At 43.2% G+C, this 17,375-nt stretch overlaps 1 protein-coding gene across 1 annotated transcript; it reads left to right on the forward strand.

Annotated features, from left to right (window-relative positions):
• The first annotated feature begins 6,118 nt into the window (after positions 1-6,118).
• LOC112930509 (olfactory receptor 10V1-like) lies at positions 6,119-7,057 on the forward strand. Its single transcript, XM_026012861.1, has one exon. It carries the CDS (start codon positions 6,119-6,121, stop codon positions 7,055-7,057), a length of 939 nt encoding a protein of 312 aa, XP_025868646.1.
• The last annotated feature ends 10,318 nt before the right edge of the window (positions 7,058-17,375 follow it).

Below are 17,375 nucleotides of genomic sequence, written 5' to 3' on the forward strand. Positions count from 1 at the left end.
TTTTTAAAGGGACGGGTAGGGGGAGAGGGAGAGGCGAGAGAGAATTTTCAGCAGACTCCACGCCCAGTGCAAAGCCTCTCACAACCCTGAGATCATGACCAGAGTTGAAATTAAGAGTCAAAAAAAAAAAAAAAAAAAAAAAAAAAAAAAAAAAAAGAAAGAAAGAAAGAAAGAAATCAAGAGTCAGACATGTAACCAATTGAGCCACCCAGGCTCCCCAATGCATGTGACATCTTAAATCCCTTCTTGAAAACAGCTGATTATCTTCGGGATGCCTGAGTGACTCACTCCATTGAGCGACCAGCTCTTGATTTTGATTCAGGTCATGATCTCAGAGTCCTGGGATAGAGCCCCTCGTTAGGCTCTGTGCTCAGTGGGGAGTCTGCTTGAGGATTTCTCCTCCTCTCCCTCTGCTCCTCACCCCTACTCTCTCTAAAATAAATAAATAGAATCTTAAAAACAAAACCTAATAGCTGGTTATCTCTCCAGAAAGGATATGCCTTTTTAGTATCAGAGTGCTAAAGTGAAGATTACTTCATTTCAGAAGTACTGTCAGTCACTGGCATCGATAGGGTCTCAATAATTTCCAGTGTTCATATCAATACAGAATTACATCATGCCTGGCACTGTTGCTAGTGTCCTGGCCATTAGTGAAGAATGGGACCCAATCGTCCCAGCCCTCAAAGAGCTTAGAAACTATGGAGGGAACAGAAATACACAAGTGAACATGGAGGCAAACGTATAGTTCAGGAATGATGAGATCCTTGGCTATAGATAATAGTTCTTTTTCTTACAACTGTTTGCCTCCTTAGTGTTTAATTTAGAGATAAAATACTTGGAGCAGAGGGTGTGCTGACCGTCTTCACTTACTCTGCATAGAGAGAGGCAGGCAGGACTGTGCTCTTAATGTTGCTCCCAGAAAAGGAATTAAAAATTGGAAGGGACAATACTCCCAGAAACTTTCAGATGAAATTTTCCTACCGTGATTCCAGCCATCTTCTAGGCCTCTTACTTTACATAAGGCATAAGGCTTAAGGTAAGGCATAAGGCTGTTCCAGATGGCTGGACAGGGGCAGATGCACATAGGGAAGGAAAACACTTTACTTGCAAAGCATGCAGGGTATCAGACTTTAAAAAGACTGGCTTGTCAGACACAAAAGCCCAACAAATATTCAAAGGCTAAAACTGCAAATCAGCAAGAAAACTAAGGTTGTATTATTCTATTTATGGTTGAAAGCAATATTCTTACATGATTATCGTATTTTCAAAGGTCGTGACACATCTTCAGTCATTAGCATAGAAAAATTAACAAAAATACATTCTTTGGGGCGTCCATAAACCAGTCAGGGTCATTTTATTTTGGTTTAATTCAGGATGCAAAGTGGTTCCCCTGCCTTCTTATTGTGGCATTGTGAATTGCTTCATCATTGGAAGAAAAAGTGTCAGTTTTTGTTTCTGCAGGAGATGTGGTATGGTGTGTGTGTGTGTGTGTGTGTGTGTGTGTGTGTGTGTGTTGGGGGAGGATAAATACCCTACTGCTCTTTATGCTACTCTTCTTTCTTCTGCCAGTACGTCTCATTGGCCAACCTCAACCAGAAACTACGTGGTGAGGGAGACTGGCTAATACAGTCCTTAGTGATGAGCCTCCCATGGGGCAGAGCAGGCTGGAGATTGTGGATCTGGGGAACAGACCCGGAATAACCAACAAAACTTTCCTTTTGCAAATCACTAAGAGGAAGAGCTGTCTCTGAAAGTGACAGAAATGGAAAAGTGGGAAACGGGAAAGGCTGGAGTAGAGAATTCATAAAGCTGCAGTAAGAAGGTGGGGGAACACTCTCACCACTGCTATTCAACATAGTATTGGAAGTCCTAGCCTCAGCAATCAGACAACAAAAAGACATTAAAGGCATTCAAATTAGCAAAGAAGAAGTCAAACTCTCCCTCTTCGCCAATGACATGATACTCTGCATAGAAAACCCAAAAGCCTCCACCCCAAGATTGCTAGAACTCATACAGCGATTTGGTAGCGTGGCAGGATACAAAATCAATGCCCAGAAATCAATGGCATTTCTATACACTAACAATGAGACTGAAGAAAGAGAAATTAAGGAGTCAATCCCATTTACAATTGCACCCAAAAGCATAAGATACCTAGGAATAAACCTAACCAAAGAGGTAAAGGATCTATACCCTAAAAACTATAGAACACTTCTGAAAGAAATTGAGGAAGACACAAAGAGATGGAAAAATATTCCATGCTCATGGATTGGCAGAATTAATATTGTGAAAATGTCAATGTTACCCAGGGCAATTTACATGTTTAATGCAATCCCTATCAAAATACCATGGACCTCCTTCAGAGAGTTAGAACAAATTATTTTAAGATTTGTGTGGAATTAGAAAAGACTCCGAATAGCCAGGGGAATTTTAAAAAAGAAAACCATAGCTGGGGGCATCACAATGACAGATTTCAGGTTGTACTACAAAGCTGTGGTCATCAAGTCAGTGTGGTACTGGCACAAAAACAGACACATAGATCAATGGAACAGAATAGAGAACCCAGAAGTGGACCCTGACCTTTATGGTCAACTAATATTCGATAAAGGAGGAAAGACTATCCATTGGAAGAAAGACAGTCTCTTCAATAGATGGTGCTGGGAAAATTGGACATCCACATGCAGAAGAATTAAACTAGACCACTCTCTTGCACCATACACAAAGATAAACTCAAAATGGATGAAAGAGCTAAATGTGAGACAAGATTCCATCAAAATCCTAGAGAACACAGGCAACACCCGTTTTGAACTCGGCCACAGTAACTTCTTGCAAGATACATCCACGAAGGCAAAAGAAACAAAAGCAAAAATGAACTATTGGGACTTCATCAAGATAAGAAGCTTTTGCACAGCAAAGGATACAGTCAAAAAAACTAAAAGACAACCTACAGAATGGGAGAAGATATTTGCAAATGACATATCAGATAAAGGGCTAGTATCCAAAATCTGTAAAGAACTTATTAAACTCAACACCAAAGAAACAAACAATCCAATCATGAAATGGGCAAAAGACATGAAGAGAAATCTCACAGAGGAAGACATGGACATGGCCAACACGCACATGAGAAAATGCTCTGCATCACTTGCCATCAGGGAAATACAAATCAAAACCACAATGAGATACCACCTCACACCACTGAGAATGGGGAAAATTAACAAGGCAGGAAACAACAAATGTTGGAGAGGATGCGGAGAAAAGGGAACCCTCTTACACTGTTGGTGGGAATGTGAACTGGTGCAGCCACTCTGGAAAACTGTGTGGAGGTTCCTCAAAGAGTTAAAAATAGACCTGCCCTATGACCCAGCAATTGCACTGTTGGGGATTTACCCCAAAGATTCAGATGCAATGAAACGCCGGGACACCTGCACCCCGATGTTTCTAGCTGCAATGTCCACAATAGCCAAACTGTGGAAGGAGCCTCGGTGTCCATCGAAAGATGAATGGATAAAGAAGATGTGGTTTATGTATACAATGGAATATTCCTCAGCCATTAGAAACGACAAATACCCACCATTTGCTTCAAGGTGGATGGAACTGGAGGGTATTATGCTGAGTGAAATAAGTCAATCGGAGAAGGACAGTGAATGTTCTCATTCATTTGGGGAATATAAATAATAGTGAAAGGGAATATAAGGGAAGGGAGAAGAAATGTGTGGGAAATATCAGGAAGGGAGACAGAACATAAAGACTCCTAACTCGGGGAAATGAACTAGGGGTGGTGGAAGGGGAGGAGGGCGGGGGGTGGGGGTGAATGGGTGACGGGCACTGAGGGGGACACTTGACGGGATGAGCACTGGGTGTTATTCTGTATGTTGGTAAATTGAACACCAATAAAAAATTAATTTATTAAAAAAAAAAGAAGGTGGGGGAACCCCTTTGCACCCTGAGTTAAGCTAAACAAGTTGACCCTGACTGGTTTAGGGACACCCCAAAGAGTGTATTTTTGCTAATTTTTCTATGCTAATGTCTGAAGATGTGTCACGACGTTTGAAAATATAATTATGTAAGAATGTTCTCGAGAGAGGTAGGAAGAGAGTCTGGGTAGAACAATATTACAGAGGCCACGGGTGAGGAATTTCAAGGAGTAGGGAGTAGCCAATAGCTGCAAATACCATTCAGATCAGGTCAAAAGTAGCAGCCAGATTCAATGATTTGGAAGTCATTGGTGACCTTTATTAGGGTATTTTCAAGGAGTAAGATGGAAACTGGATGGCCTGTGCTAAGGGAGGAGTAGGGAATGGTCATAACGGTAAGGAGATAGGGAGGCATTCCCCTCTGGTGATGTAAGATTGAAGGAATGTGTTATGGATATGTTATAGGTCCTATATCAGAGGTCCAGTGCTAATGAGGATGATGATGATGAACTGCCTCCAGGTAGCTTTTGTTATTTCTTTCCATAAGGTTTGAGGTAGGGTCCTCTGTTAGTGAAGAAGAAGGCAGAAGGGAAGACTTGAAGACACTGGGGAAACTTGCACTTGTCTTGGTGGGAACCAGAAGGAGGGGCTCTTTAGGGGACTGGGTATAGTGCTGGGATTGATAATGCCCCTTTGTTGTGGCCTCATTAGGCAGGATCTTGTCATGTCTAGTCCTGTTCAGCCTGGAATAGGTATGTTGAGTATTACAGAAGGTGACAGGATTGAGAAAAGGTCAAGGAGCCAAGAATAGTGACAGTATTGGCAAAAGGCTAATGGAAAAGATTAACTATATAGGTCTTGGTTGGGTAGGGAAGGGAGTAAAGCCCAAAGGAGGCTTATTTGGGGGAAGTAGAGGCATCAAGGCAGTTTCGAAGAGGTGGAGAAGTATTAATGATTATTGCTAACACTCATGGAGGGTTTAGGGATACTTTTACTTCTCCAGATACTTTTACTTCTCCCAACAGTCTTAAGAGTTTTGTCCTATTGTCATTTTTATAGGTAGAGAAATTGAAGCAGAAGCTTCAACGAGTTGCTCTGGGCCATACTCTTGGTCAATGGCACATCAGGGATTAGAACCTAGATGGTCTGATCCCAGAGGCTGTGCTCGAGAACCAGGTAAAGGATTAGGGAGTAGAGAGATTTGTGGTCCGGGTATGGCATCCTGTGATTTAAGATTTCAGAGCTGATGCGAACAGATACGTGTACACCTATGTTCATGGCAGCATTACTCACAACAGACAAAAGGTGGAAACAATCCAAGTGTCAAAAAATCAATCAATCCAAGTGTCCATGAACAGATGAATGGATAAACGAAATGTAGTCCGTACACACAGTGGAACAGCATTCAGCCATAAAACATAAAGGAAATTTGATATATGCTACCGCGTGGGTGGACCTTGAAACCATTATGCTTAGTGAAATAAGCCAGGCACAGAAAGACAAATATTGTATGATTCCACTTGTATGAGTTACCTAGGATAGGGAAACTCATGGGGACAGCAGTCAGGATAGAGGTAACTAGAGGCTGGGAGGAGACTATGTGGGGAGCTATTGTTTAGTGGGTACAGAATCTTGGTTGGGGATGATAAAAAAGTTTTGGTTATGGATAGAGGTGATGGTTACATGGCACTGTGGACATACTTGATGCCCTGAATTGTACACTGACACATGGCTGAGCTCAAAAATACTATGCAAAGTACACTCTGCCACAATTTCAAAAAAGGATTTCTTTGTGGTGAACTACTTCTGGGTGATTACAACAAAAAGTCTGATTTAAAAGTGAGTTGCATATTTTGTTATTTATTTATTTGTTTGAGAGAGAGAAAGAGCGCACAAGCGGGAGGGGCAGACGGAGAATCTCGAGCAGACTCTGCGCCGAGCGTGGAGGCTGACACAGGCCTCTTGGAGGACCATGAGATCATGACCTGAGCTGACACCAAGAGTCAGATGCTAAACGGACTGTGTGGGCCACCCAGGCGCCCCTGTTGCGGAGTTTAGCCTGGAGGTAAAGGTGGTTGGGGTTGGGAAGATCAAGAAAGGGAGAGGCCAAGAGTTGAATGGGTCACCTGGCAGGAGCTCTGTATCCTGACCTTAATCTATCCTCAGGGGGAGCACGGTGCCGTCAACAGGCCGCATGCACTGAATACATGGAGGGTGCTAATCAAACTGGGATGGTTCGCTTCCACTTCCGCCCCTTCTCCAAACTCCCTGAGGTGCAGATGTTGATTTTTGTGGCCTTCTTGATCATGTACCTGGTCAGCATCAGCGGCAATGTCTCCATTTCTCTCATCATCTGGATCAACCGTTCTCTGCACACCCCCATGTACTTCTTCCTGGCCAACTTGGCAGCTCTGGAGATCTGCTACTCTTCCACCATCGCCCCTCTGACCCTGGCCAGCGTCCTGTCCACAGAGAGAGCCCTCATCTCCCTGCCTGGCTGTGGTACCCAGATGTTCTTCTTCATCTTCCTGGGCAGTGCTGACTGCATTCTACTAGCTGTCATGGCCTATGACAGGTTTGTGGCCATCTGTCACCCTTTGCGCTACACCCTCATGATGAGCTGGCGGTTGTGTGTGCAACTGGCCCTGGGGTCTCTGGTGCTGGGGTTCATCTTGGCCATGCAGCTGACTGTGCTCATCTTCCAACTCCCCTTCTGCAGCAGTAAAGAAATCAGTCTGTTCTACTGTGATGTCCTCCCTGTCATGAGACTGGCCTGTGCAGACACCTGGGTCCATGAGGCCACCCTCTTTGTGGTCAGCATCACCGTCCTCACTATCCCCTTCCTGCTGATCACTCTCTCCTACGTCTTCATCGTGGCCGCCATCCTGAAGATTCGCTCGGCAGAGGGGAGGCACAAGGCCTTCTCCACTTGCTCCTCTCACCTGACTGTGGTCCTGCTGCAGTACGGATGTGGGAGCCTCATCTACCTGTGCCCCAGCTCCAGTTACTCTCCAGAGAGGGGCCAGGTGGTGTCTGTGGTTTACACATTCATCACCCCTGTGCTGAACCCCTTGATCTACAGCATGAGAAACAGGGAGCTTAAGGATGCTTTGAAGAGAACCATGATCAGGCTCCTGTTGTCCTAAGCACCGGGAGCACTCTGGGTGCTCCTTTCCAACACTGCTGGGAAGAAACAGATGAGTGTGCTTTCTAAAAGATGAGGAGGTGGGGGCTCAGAGGTCATTGGTTTTATACTGTTACTTCTTCCTGGATATATTATATTTGAAAACTCATTTTTCTTTTTCTCAGCCTCAGATTCTTCATCTCTAACATGAGGATTAAAAGGCCCACCAGACTTAAATCTGGGCTAGATTGGGGGACCCAAAGTGAAAATACTGTGACTTTTTAAAGGGAGATACAGCCGTGAATGTGGTCATTACATATTCTCATCACGACATGCAGAGTGTGTGTCCAGTTCTCAGGTTCTTAGTGGGCTCACACATTGTACACGTGGACCTGAGAAAAAGATGCACATCAAACCGGGACCATCCAACCACTCTCCACTGATGCCCGTGGTGCAAATGCTGAGCTTATACATTTTTGAATTCTCCTTCATCTTAAATTCTTCTTCCAGGGAAAAGTGATGGGGAAAGTGCTAAAGTTTAAAAGTTGTGGTTCTTTTTTTCTTACTCGGAGTTAACCAGTCTCCATCTCAATCTCTGACTCTGTATGTGTTATTAGTCTGCGTCTAACTCACTCTCCCCGTGCCCGCTGGGTCTCTTCCCCGTCGTGTCCCTCTGTCTCAGATACACAGCACACACGCATTCATGTGCCTCACATTCCTATCCGACTCTAGCTGGTCTGAATATTTGTGTCCCCTACCTCAGGTTCATCTGTTGAAATCCTAGTCCCCAGTGGAATGGCATAGGAAGGTGGGGCCTTTGGGAAATATGAGGTCACGAGGTTGGAGCCCTCATGAATGGGATTTGTGCTTTCATAAAAGAGACCCCACAGAACTCTTTGGCCCCTTGCGCCATGTGAGGATACAAGAAGTCTGTGACCTGGAAGAGGTTCCTCACTCAGCCCTGACCTCAGACTTCTAGCCTCCAGAACTGTGAGAAATAAATTCCTGTTGTTTATTTTTTTAAAGATTTTATTTATTTATTTGAGAGAAACAGAGAGAGCGTGGTGGAGTGGCAGGCAGAGGGAGAGGAAGTAGCAGACTTCCCCCTGCCGAGCAGGGAGCCTGACACAAGGCTGGATCCCATGACCCTGGGGTCATGACCTGAGCCAAAGGCAGATGCTAAACCAACTGAGCCACCCAAGTGTCCCAATTTCTGTTGTTTATAAAGCCACCCAGTCTATGGTACTTTGTTATAGTAGCCCAGATGGACGAAGATACTAAAAATACACAATATGGAAAGATTGCTTTTTTAATTGAGCCTCTTTGGGTAGGGGAGGGATAATGCTGGTTCAAATCTGGATTCAAGTTGAGCAAAACTAGTTCTGTGAAGATAGACACCGCCTGAACACAATGGGGAGAAAAGACCCTAATGTGGCTGTGAGAAAAAGGATAATCATTTTAGGGTGATCACTGTCTCAGGGTAATGACATCAGAATATAGATAGTTTCCTGTCTTTTTGTAGGGTGGGGGAAGCTCATTTATTCCTCTACCCATTGATTAGTGACTTATTGGAGTGCTTGCCTGGCTCATTTGGTGAAGTGTATACCTCTTGATCTCAAGATTGTGAGTTCAAGCCCAAAGTTGGGTATGAAGCCTACTGAAAAAAAAATTTTTTTAAAATTATGAGTAATTTATTCACTCAATAAGTTTAAGAAGACAGTAAACAACTCTTTATTGAACTCTGTTATGTGCTACGTACCCACTTGTGGTAGGTGGAACAAGAAGTGGAAAGATAAGTAAGAGGCAGCTCCTGCCTTGGAGGAAGTTAAGTCTGGTAGTGTTTAAGAACACAAACCGTGATAGCCCAAGGGCAAGTGATGCAAAGCTATGAACTTCTGGAGGAGGGACAGCGAAAGGAATTAAGGCAAGTTTGATGGGGGACGTGGCATTTGAGCTGCAGCATGCAGGTGTCCAGGTCTCTCTGTGTGCAAACAGGAGCAGGAAGGGCATTTCTTTTCATGACTCTTAACCAACTGAGCCACCCAGGTGCCCAGGAAAGACATTTTTAAAGGAGAGAATTGAAAGGGCATAAGAATAAACAATGAGCTTTTTGTGCCTCTGTTTCCTTATCTGGAAAAGCATAAAATGTCTGCAACATTTATTTTCCATAAATGGAAACTTTAAACTTTCCATGTATGGAAAGTTTTCCATATATGGAAAGTTTTCCATATAAAACTCTTTTTTTCTGAAAATGTATCACAGACTTAGAAAGCAGAAACCATGACCAGAATTCATATTACATGGAACTGAAATGTTCCTGTCTTCCTTTGAAAGACAAGAACCAGAAACGATCCTCCTTGGTTCTTTTAGAGACACTTGCTGCCCCTCCTGTGTTCTATCGCAATATTGCACTAGGTCAGTGTTATCTGCAGGACACAAGTCTTGGTGAATAATTGGTGTTTGGGAGAAATAAATTTTATATGATCAAACAAGTGTGAAGAATATTGTGCCGATCAAACTCTAACCAGTGGTTTCCTGCAGGTTCACCTGGTGCCTGTAATGTGCAAATGTGAGGTCACACTCTAGGAAGAGGGATGCATTTCTCTCATGTTTTCAGAATTGTCACCATGAAACTCTTCTATTCGTTACCCCGTTGAACCTGCTGAGGCTGACTGACTACCAAGAGGGTGGTTTCACTAGTGACTGAGATATTCCAGGCGCTTTTCAATTCCCTATGTTCCTTGAGAAAAGCAATTGTAGTTATCATGGCTTAGTAGGTTTCTTCTTAAGAGATTGCATAAGGGAATTAATCATTGTCCATTTATCATCACAAAAACCCATGAGACAGGTGCTGTTGTTACCCCTGCTTACAGATAAGCAAACTGAGACACAGGGAATTTAAGTAATGTGTTCAAGTTCACGCAGCCAGGACAAGCAGAACATGGGATTTGACGTGGATGGTGTGGTTTCAAAGCCTGGGGAACAAAACTACTACCTCTCCCAGCAAGCCTATCACTGTTCTATGAGAGCTTGTGGAGATCCCTTGATTTTTCTGTAAATTTCATAATAAAATGGGAGCAATAATATCTACTCTATTTCCTCAAATTGTGACATCTTGGGGGGAGCACAGAAAAACTCTAAGAGTACAAGAAAAGATTCAGCATGGTTAGTTTAATATAAAATGGAGGGGTGCCTGCATTGGCTCAGTTGGTAGAGCATGCAACTCTTGATCACAGGGTTGTGTGTTCAAGCTCAATGTTGGGCGTGGAACCTACTTAAAAAAAAATCTAAATGGAGATATATACAAGATAACTTATCTTTTTAGTTATAAGTATTTTATTTTAAAAAATATTTATTTATTTATTCATGAGAGACACACAGAGAGAGGCAGAGAGACAGAAGGAGAAGCAGGCTTCTCGCAGGGAGCCCAATGCGGGACACAATCCCAGGCCCAGGATCACACCCTGAGCCAAAGGCAGATGCCCAACTGCTGAGCCACCCAGACATCCCAGTTATAAACATTTTTAAGCCATAGTTATTTAATTGCTTTTCACCTATGCTCTACTATGTTTATCTGTTACTCATGACAGGTGTTTCAAAGGTTTTCTAAGAAACAAACATGTCTCCTGCAGCTCAAAGTAACTGCAGCCTCCTCTGGGTGAGGCTTCTTTAACCAGGCTCCTCAGAGTAGCACTTTGTGCTTTAAGGTTCCAGGGATTGAAGAGTTTATATAAACATAAAAGCAAATTTATAAGGTTCAAATTATACTGTCAAATCAAAGGCATATGGCATATGGAAGTTTATGCTAGGAAAACATCTGAACAACATGATAGAAGACCTCTTTGTAAATGATGCCTGGGTGCCTGGGTGATTCAGTTGCTCAAGCATCTGACTCTTAATCTCAGCTCAGGTCTTTTTTTAAAATCTTATTTATTTATTCATGACAGACACATAGAGAGAGAGGCAGAGACATAGGCAGAAGGAAAAGCAGGCTCCATGCAGGGAGCCTGACGTGGGACTCGATCCCGGGACTCCAGGATCACACCCTGAGCTGAAGGCAGATGCTTAACAGCTGAGCCACCCAGGCGTTCCTCAGCCCTGGTCTTGATCTCAGGGTCGTGAGTTGAGTCCTGGAATGGGGTCCATGCTGGGCCTGGAGCCTACTGCAAAAGAATGAATGAATGAATGAATAAATAAATAAATAAATAAATAAATACCAGTTGACCATAGATATATGGATTTATTTCTGGGGTCATGAGTTCAAACCCCATGTTGGGTTCCTGATAATTTTACACCTAAAGGAGCTGAAGAAAGAACAACAAATAAAGCCTAAACCCAGAGAAGAGAAATAATAAAGATTAGAACAAAAATGAATAAAATAGAAACCAAAAGAATGGTAGAACAGATCAACAAAACTAATAGCTGATTCTCTGAAAGAATTAATAAGATTATAAACCCCTGGCCAGACTTTATCAAAAATAAAAGAGAAAGAACGCAAATAAATAAAATCATGAATGAAAGAGGAGAGATCACAACCAACACCAAAGAAATACAGACAATTATAAGCAAATATATTATATGTATATAATAAATATATTATAAGCAAAGATATGCCAACAAATTAGGCAATCTGGAAGAAATAGGTGCATCCCTAGAGATGTATAAACTACTAAAAGTGAAATAGGAAGAAACAGAAAATCTGAACAGACCCATTACCAGCAATGAAATTGAAGCAGTCATCAAAAATCTTCCAACAAACCAGAGTCCAGGGCCAGATGACTCCCCAAGGGAATTCTACCAAACATTTAAAGATTCCATATCTATTCTTTTGAAGCTGTTTCAAAAAAACAGAAATGGAAGGAAAACTTTCAAACTCTTTCCATGAGGCCAGCATTACCTTGATCCCCAAATCAAAGACCCCACCAGAAAGGAGAATTACAGACCAATATCCCCAGTGAACATGGATGCGAATATTCTCACCAAAATACTAGCCAATAGGATCCAAAAGTACACTGAAAGGATTTTTTGCCATGATCAAGTGGGATTTATTTCTGGGCTGCAAGGGTGATTCAACATCTGCAAATCAATCGATGTGATATGCTACATTAATAAAAGAAAGGACTAGAACCATATGATCCTCTCATTAGATGCAGAAAAAACATTTGACATAGTACAGCATCCTTTCTTGATTAAAACCCTTCATAGTGTAGGGATAGAGGGAACATACCTCAATATCATAAAAGCCATATAAGAAAAGGCCACAGCAAATATCATTCTCAATGGGGAAAAACAGAGCTTTTCCCCAAAGGTCAGGATCATGGCAGCGATGTCCACTATCAGCACTGCTATTCAATGTAGAACTAGAAGTCCTAGCCTCAGCAATTGGACAACAAAAAGAAATAAAAGGCATCCAAATTGGCAAAGAAGCCAAACTCTCACCCTTTGCTGATGAAATGATACTCTACATGGAAAACCCAAAAGACTCGATCCCAAAATTGCTAGAACTCATATAGCAATTCAACAAAGTGGCAGGACATAAAATCAATGCATAGAAATCATTGGCATTTCTATACACAAACTAAGAGGCAGAAGAAACAGAAATTAAGGAGTTAATCTCATTTACAATTGCACCGAAAACCGTAAGATACCTAGGAGTAAACCTAACCAAAGAGGCAAAAGATCTGTACTCAGAAAACTATAAAACACTCATGAAAGAAATTGAGGAAAACACAAAGAGATGGAAAAGCATTCCATGCTCATGGACTGGAAGAACAAATATTGTTAAAATGTCAATGCTACCTAGAGCAATGTATATATTCAGTGCAATCCCTATCAAAATCATCAACTTATTTCACAGAGTTGGAACAAATAATCCTAAAATTTGTTTGGAAACAGAAAAGACCCCAAATAGCCAAAGGATTGTTGAAAAAGATAATCAAAACTGGTGGCATCACAATTCTGGACTTCAAGCTCTATTACAGAGTTGCAATCATCAAGACAGCATGATACTGGCACAAAAACAGACATATTGATCAATGGAACAGAAAAGAGAACCCAGAAATGGATCCTCAACTTCATGGCCAACTAATCTTTGACAAAGCAAGAAAGAATATTCAGTAGAAAAAAAGACACTCTCTTCAACAAATAGTGCTGGGAAAATTGGACAGCCACATGTAGAAACTGGACTATTTCCTCATGCCATACAGAAGAATAAACTCAAAATGGATAAAGACCTGAATGTGAGACAGGAAACCATCAAAATCCTAAAGGAGAACATAGGTAGCAACCTCTTTGACCTTGGCTGCAGCAACTTCTTGCTAGACACGCTTCCAAAGGGAAGGGAAATAAGGGCAAAAATGAATTATTGAGACTTCATTAAGATAAAATCTTTTGCACAGCAAAGGAAACAGTCGACAAAACCAAAAGACAAGCTACAGAATGGGAGAAGATATTTGCAAATGATGTATCAGAAAAAGGGCTAGTATCCAAGATGCACAAAGAAGTGATCAAACTCAACACCTAAAGAACAAACAATTCAGTCAAGAAATGGGCAGAAGACATGAACAGACATTTCTCCAAAGAAGACCTACACATGGCCAACAGACACATGAGAAAATGCTCCACATCACTCAGCATCAGGGAAATACAAATCAAAACCACAATGAGATGCCACCTCATGCCAGTTAGAATGACTAAAATTAACAAGTCAGGAAATGACAGATGTGGGTGAGGATGCAGAGAGAGGAGAACCGTCTTACACTGATGGTGGGAATGCAAGCTGGTGCAGCCACTTTGGAAAAGAGTGTGGTGGTTCCTCAAAAAGTTGAAATTCGAGCTGCCATATGACCCAGCAATTGCACTACTGGGTATTTACCGCAAAGATACAAATGTATTGATCTGAAGGGGGCACCTGCACCCCAATGTTTATAGCAGCAATGTCCACAATTGCCAGACTATGGAGAGAGCCCAGACGTCCATCAACAAAGGAATGGATAAAGAAGATGTGGTATATAGACACAATGGAATATTACCCAGTCATCAAAAATATGAAATCTTGCCATTTGCAGTGACATGGATGTAAGTAGAGGGTATGATGCTAAGTGAAATAAGTCAATCAGAGAAAGACAATTATCATATGATCTCACTTACATGTGGAATATAAGACACAAAATTTAGAAAAGATTTTCTTTTTCTCCCCAGGGAGCCTATGTGCATGCATGTGTGTTAGTAGCCAACCATTCTTTGGTTTATTCTCCAAATATTTGCATTCCACTTACTTCACAGTAGCCCTGGAAGGTGAATTATATGGGTTTGTTGCTCTTAAGCAGTTCATGGTCTAGCCAGGGAGGCAGGTGGGTAAGCAAGCGTGAGCCTTAAAAAGAGGTCTGAACAAGTTCTCTGGGTGAGAGGCAGGCAGAGGGGCCAAGGGGCCGCCTGAGTGGACCAGAGGGTTTGGTCTAGAAGGAGGAGCAGAAATCTGCCAGTCAACGAAATGGAGGAAAGGTCTATCAGACAGAGGTGGGTGGGAGACCCTGGGCACATCTGACTCAGGAGAGGTGGGTGTTCGGTGAGGCTGATGATGGGGTCATGTGTGTCATGGAGTGACAGTGCAAGGGGCCGAGGCCAGGTGTGGCAAAGGTCTGAATGCCATCCTGAGAAGACTATAGATTCCCTACTCTTTGTGATGAGAAGCCACTGAGGAGCTTCAATCAGAAGAAAGACAGAATGGAGCCGCATTATGAGAAAATTCATTTATTAAATTTGGTAAACACGAACTGAGTGCCTCCTACATCTTTGGCCCTATGCCTGCGTCTCGGTCCACACCAGTGAAGAGACAAGGCTACTGTCCCCCACAGAGTTTACAGGAGGTGTGTGAGGCAGACCAGTGGCCAGGCAATTTGTAATGTGGTGGGGGCTATGAGGAAGCCCAGGGTGTCACAGGTGCATGTTTGAGGGACACTTAAGTCAACCCTGGAGGGTGAAACATTTACTTTGAGGCCTGGAGAATATATCGAGAGTTGTCCAGGATGGATATGGCGGGAAGAAGAGAGCTCTAAGAAGGTGAACAGCCTTGACTCTGGCCTTAATTTGGAGGTTTGAACTATGTACTAGGCCGCAAAGAGATGGCTCCTGGCTTCGTTATCCTGTGGAATCCCCTTACCGTGAGGGTGGGCTGCACCCACTGAGTAGCTTCTAGTGAACAGAATACAGCAAAAGTGATGTCACAGCTGAGATTAGGTCACAAGTACACCTTGGTAGGGGCTCCTGGGGGGCTCAGTTGGTGACGTGTCTGCCTTCGGCTCAGGTCATGGTCTCAGGGTCCTGGCATGAGCCCGGCATTGGGCTCCCTGCTCAGTGGGGAGCCTGCTTCTCCCTCTACTTCTGCCCCCACTCTCCATCCTCACTCGTGCTCCCTCCCACCCCCTTTCAAATAAATAAATAAAATCTTAAAAACAACCCCTGAAATACACCTTGGCTTCCATCAGTCTCTCCCTCTGTCCCTCTCACCTTCCTGCTCTGATGGAAACCAGCTGCCGTGTTGTGAGCTGCCCTGTGGAGACGACTACAGGGCAAAGGAACTGAGGAAGCCTCCGGCCAACAGCCCTGGAGGAAGCGAATCCTGCCAACCACGCAGGCACCGGGGAAGCACATCCTCCCTAGTCAAGCCCTGAGATGAGACGGTCTCCCCAGCCAACACCTTCTCGGCAGTCTCTGAGAGATCCTGAGACAGAGGCACCCAGCTCAGCTGCTGGGGGGGGGGGGTGTCCCTGAATCACAGAGGCCAGAGGATAATAAAGGTCTGTTGTGTCAGCTAGGGCACAGCTCAAGGCCGCCCAGGCCTAGCTCAAGGGCAGCGTGCTTTGCGGCAGTAGGTAATGGGTTCAAACGACAGGGGGAGAAGACCACAGTCAGTAGGTTTACCCTCCATCCCTCTGCGGTGGGGATGAGTTGCTCTGGGGAACAGAAAGGAACTTCTCCTTAAAGTCTCTAGTTCCCCTTACCTCTTTCTACTCAACACCATGCCTCAGGGGGCACCAGCCAGAAAGTGGTCTCACCTGTTCCGCAGCTGGGTCTAGATGGGATAAGGCTCCATCCTTTTCTCCAATGGGGAAAGAAGTAGGATCACAGGGATGGGAGAGAGGGAAGTAGAGCCCCAAATGCCAGGATCCTCTCTGGTTTATTTGCCAACCAGAGTGTTGGCTGATTTATACAGAGCCAAAATGCATGCTTGACCTGGATGACGTTCGTTTAATGGGGAAACTGCCGCACCAAGACGGTGTGGACGGGAAACCAAGTTCCACTGTGGGGCAGGAAAATAAAACTACATCAGAGAAAAGGGGCTCCTACCGAGCCTGGAACCTGAAGTTCCCGTCCACCTATGCGGAGACCCAGGAGTCCCCTTGGGCTCAATGTCAGTCTTTTTCACCATCCCTTGGACTCCCCCTGCCCAGGTCCCACAATCCAGTTAACTTGACTTTGTCCAGTTCCTTGTACAAATCTAGCAGGTGGAAGCCATACTTCTGCCTGTCAGGGAAGAGCAAATATTAATATGCTAACAGAAACTGCACAAAATAGGGTTCATGCCTAACAAGAGTTTTAAAGAAGGCCTGAAGTCTGTAACTCCCTTCGCATAGAATGCCGTAATCAAAGAGGTCTGCTGATGAGGCCCCTCTTGGGTTCCTGGATTCCAGCTGCACTTAAGAGGGCTCTGTACACTATTTTCAATATTTAGAAAGTTTAAGGGAAATCATACAGTCATTTCTGCTATGGCTCCATAAGACTAACCAAAAGATTATTATATTAATATTATTATATTATTATTATATAATATTATTATATTTTTTCTTCATGGAAATGTCTCATAAAAATAAAATTTCTTTTTGATTTCCTAGTTTTATTGTCATAATTAACATATGACCTGCTTTAGTTTAAGGTGTACAGCATAATGATTTGATATATATATATATATGTATATATATGATATATGATATATATATGATATATATATATATGATATATATATATATCAGCGCCCGTCACCCAGTCACCCCAACCCCCTGCCCACCTCCCCTTCCACTACCCCTTGTTCATTTCCCAAAGTTAGGTGTCTCATGTTTTGTCACCCTCACTAACATTTTCACTCATTTTCTCTCCTTTCCCTTTATTCCTTTTCACTAATTTTTATACTCCCCAAATGAATGAGACCATATAATGTTTGTCCCATCTTCCATCCCGATTGACTTATTTCACTCAGCATATTATGCTAACAAACTTGTTAAGAGTAAGGTGAGGTATGGTGTCGGACTCACCTTTTTCCATTTGTGACCACCAGGGGGTGC

The sequence above is a fragment of the Vulpes vulpes genome, chromosome 5 (assembly GCF_048418805.1).
Source record: "Vulpes vulpes isolate BD-2025 chromosome 5, VulVul3, whole genome shotgun sequence".
NCBI lineage: Eukaryota > Metazoa > Chordata > Mammalia > Carnivora > Canidae > Vulpes > Vulpes vulpes.

Excerpts from the sequence above, each read along its gene's own strand:
- LOC112930509 (XM_026012861.1), top strand. The coding sequence starts at position 6,119 with ATGGAGGGTGCTAATCAAACTGGGATGGTTCGCTTCCACTTCCGCCCC.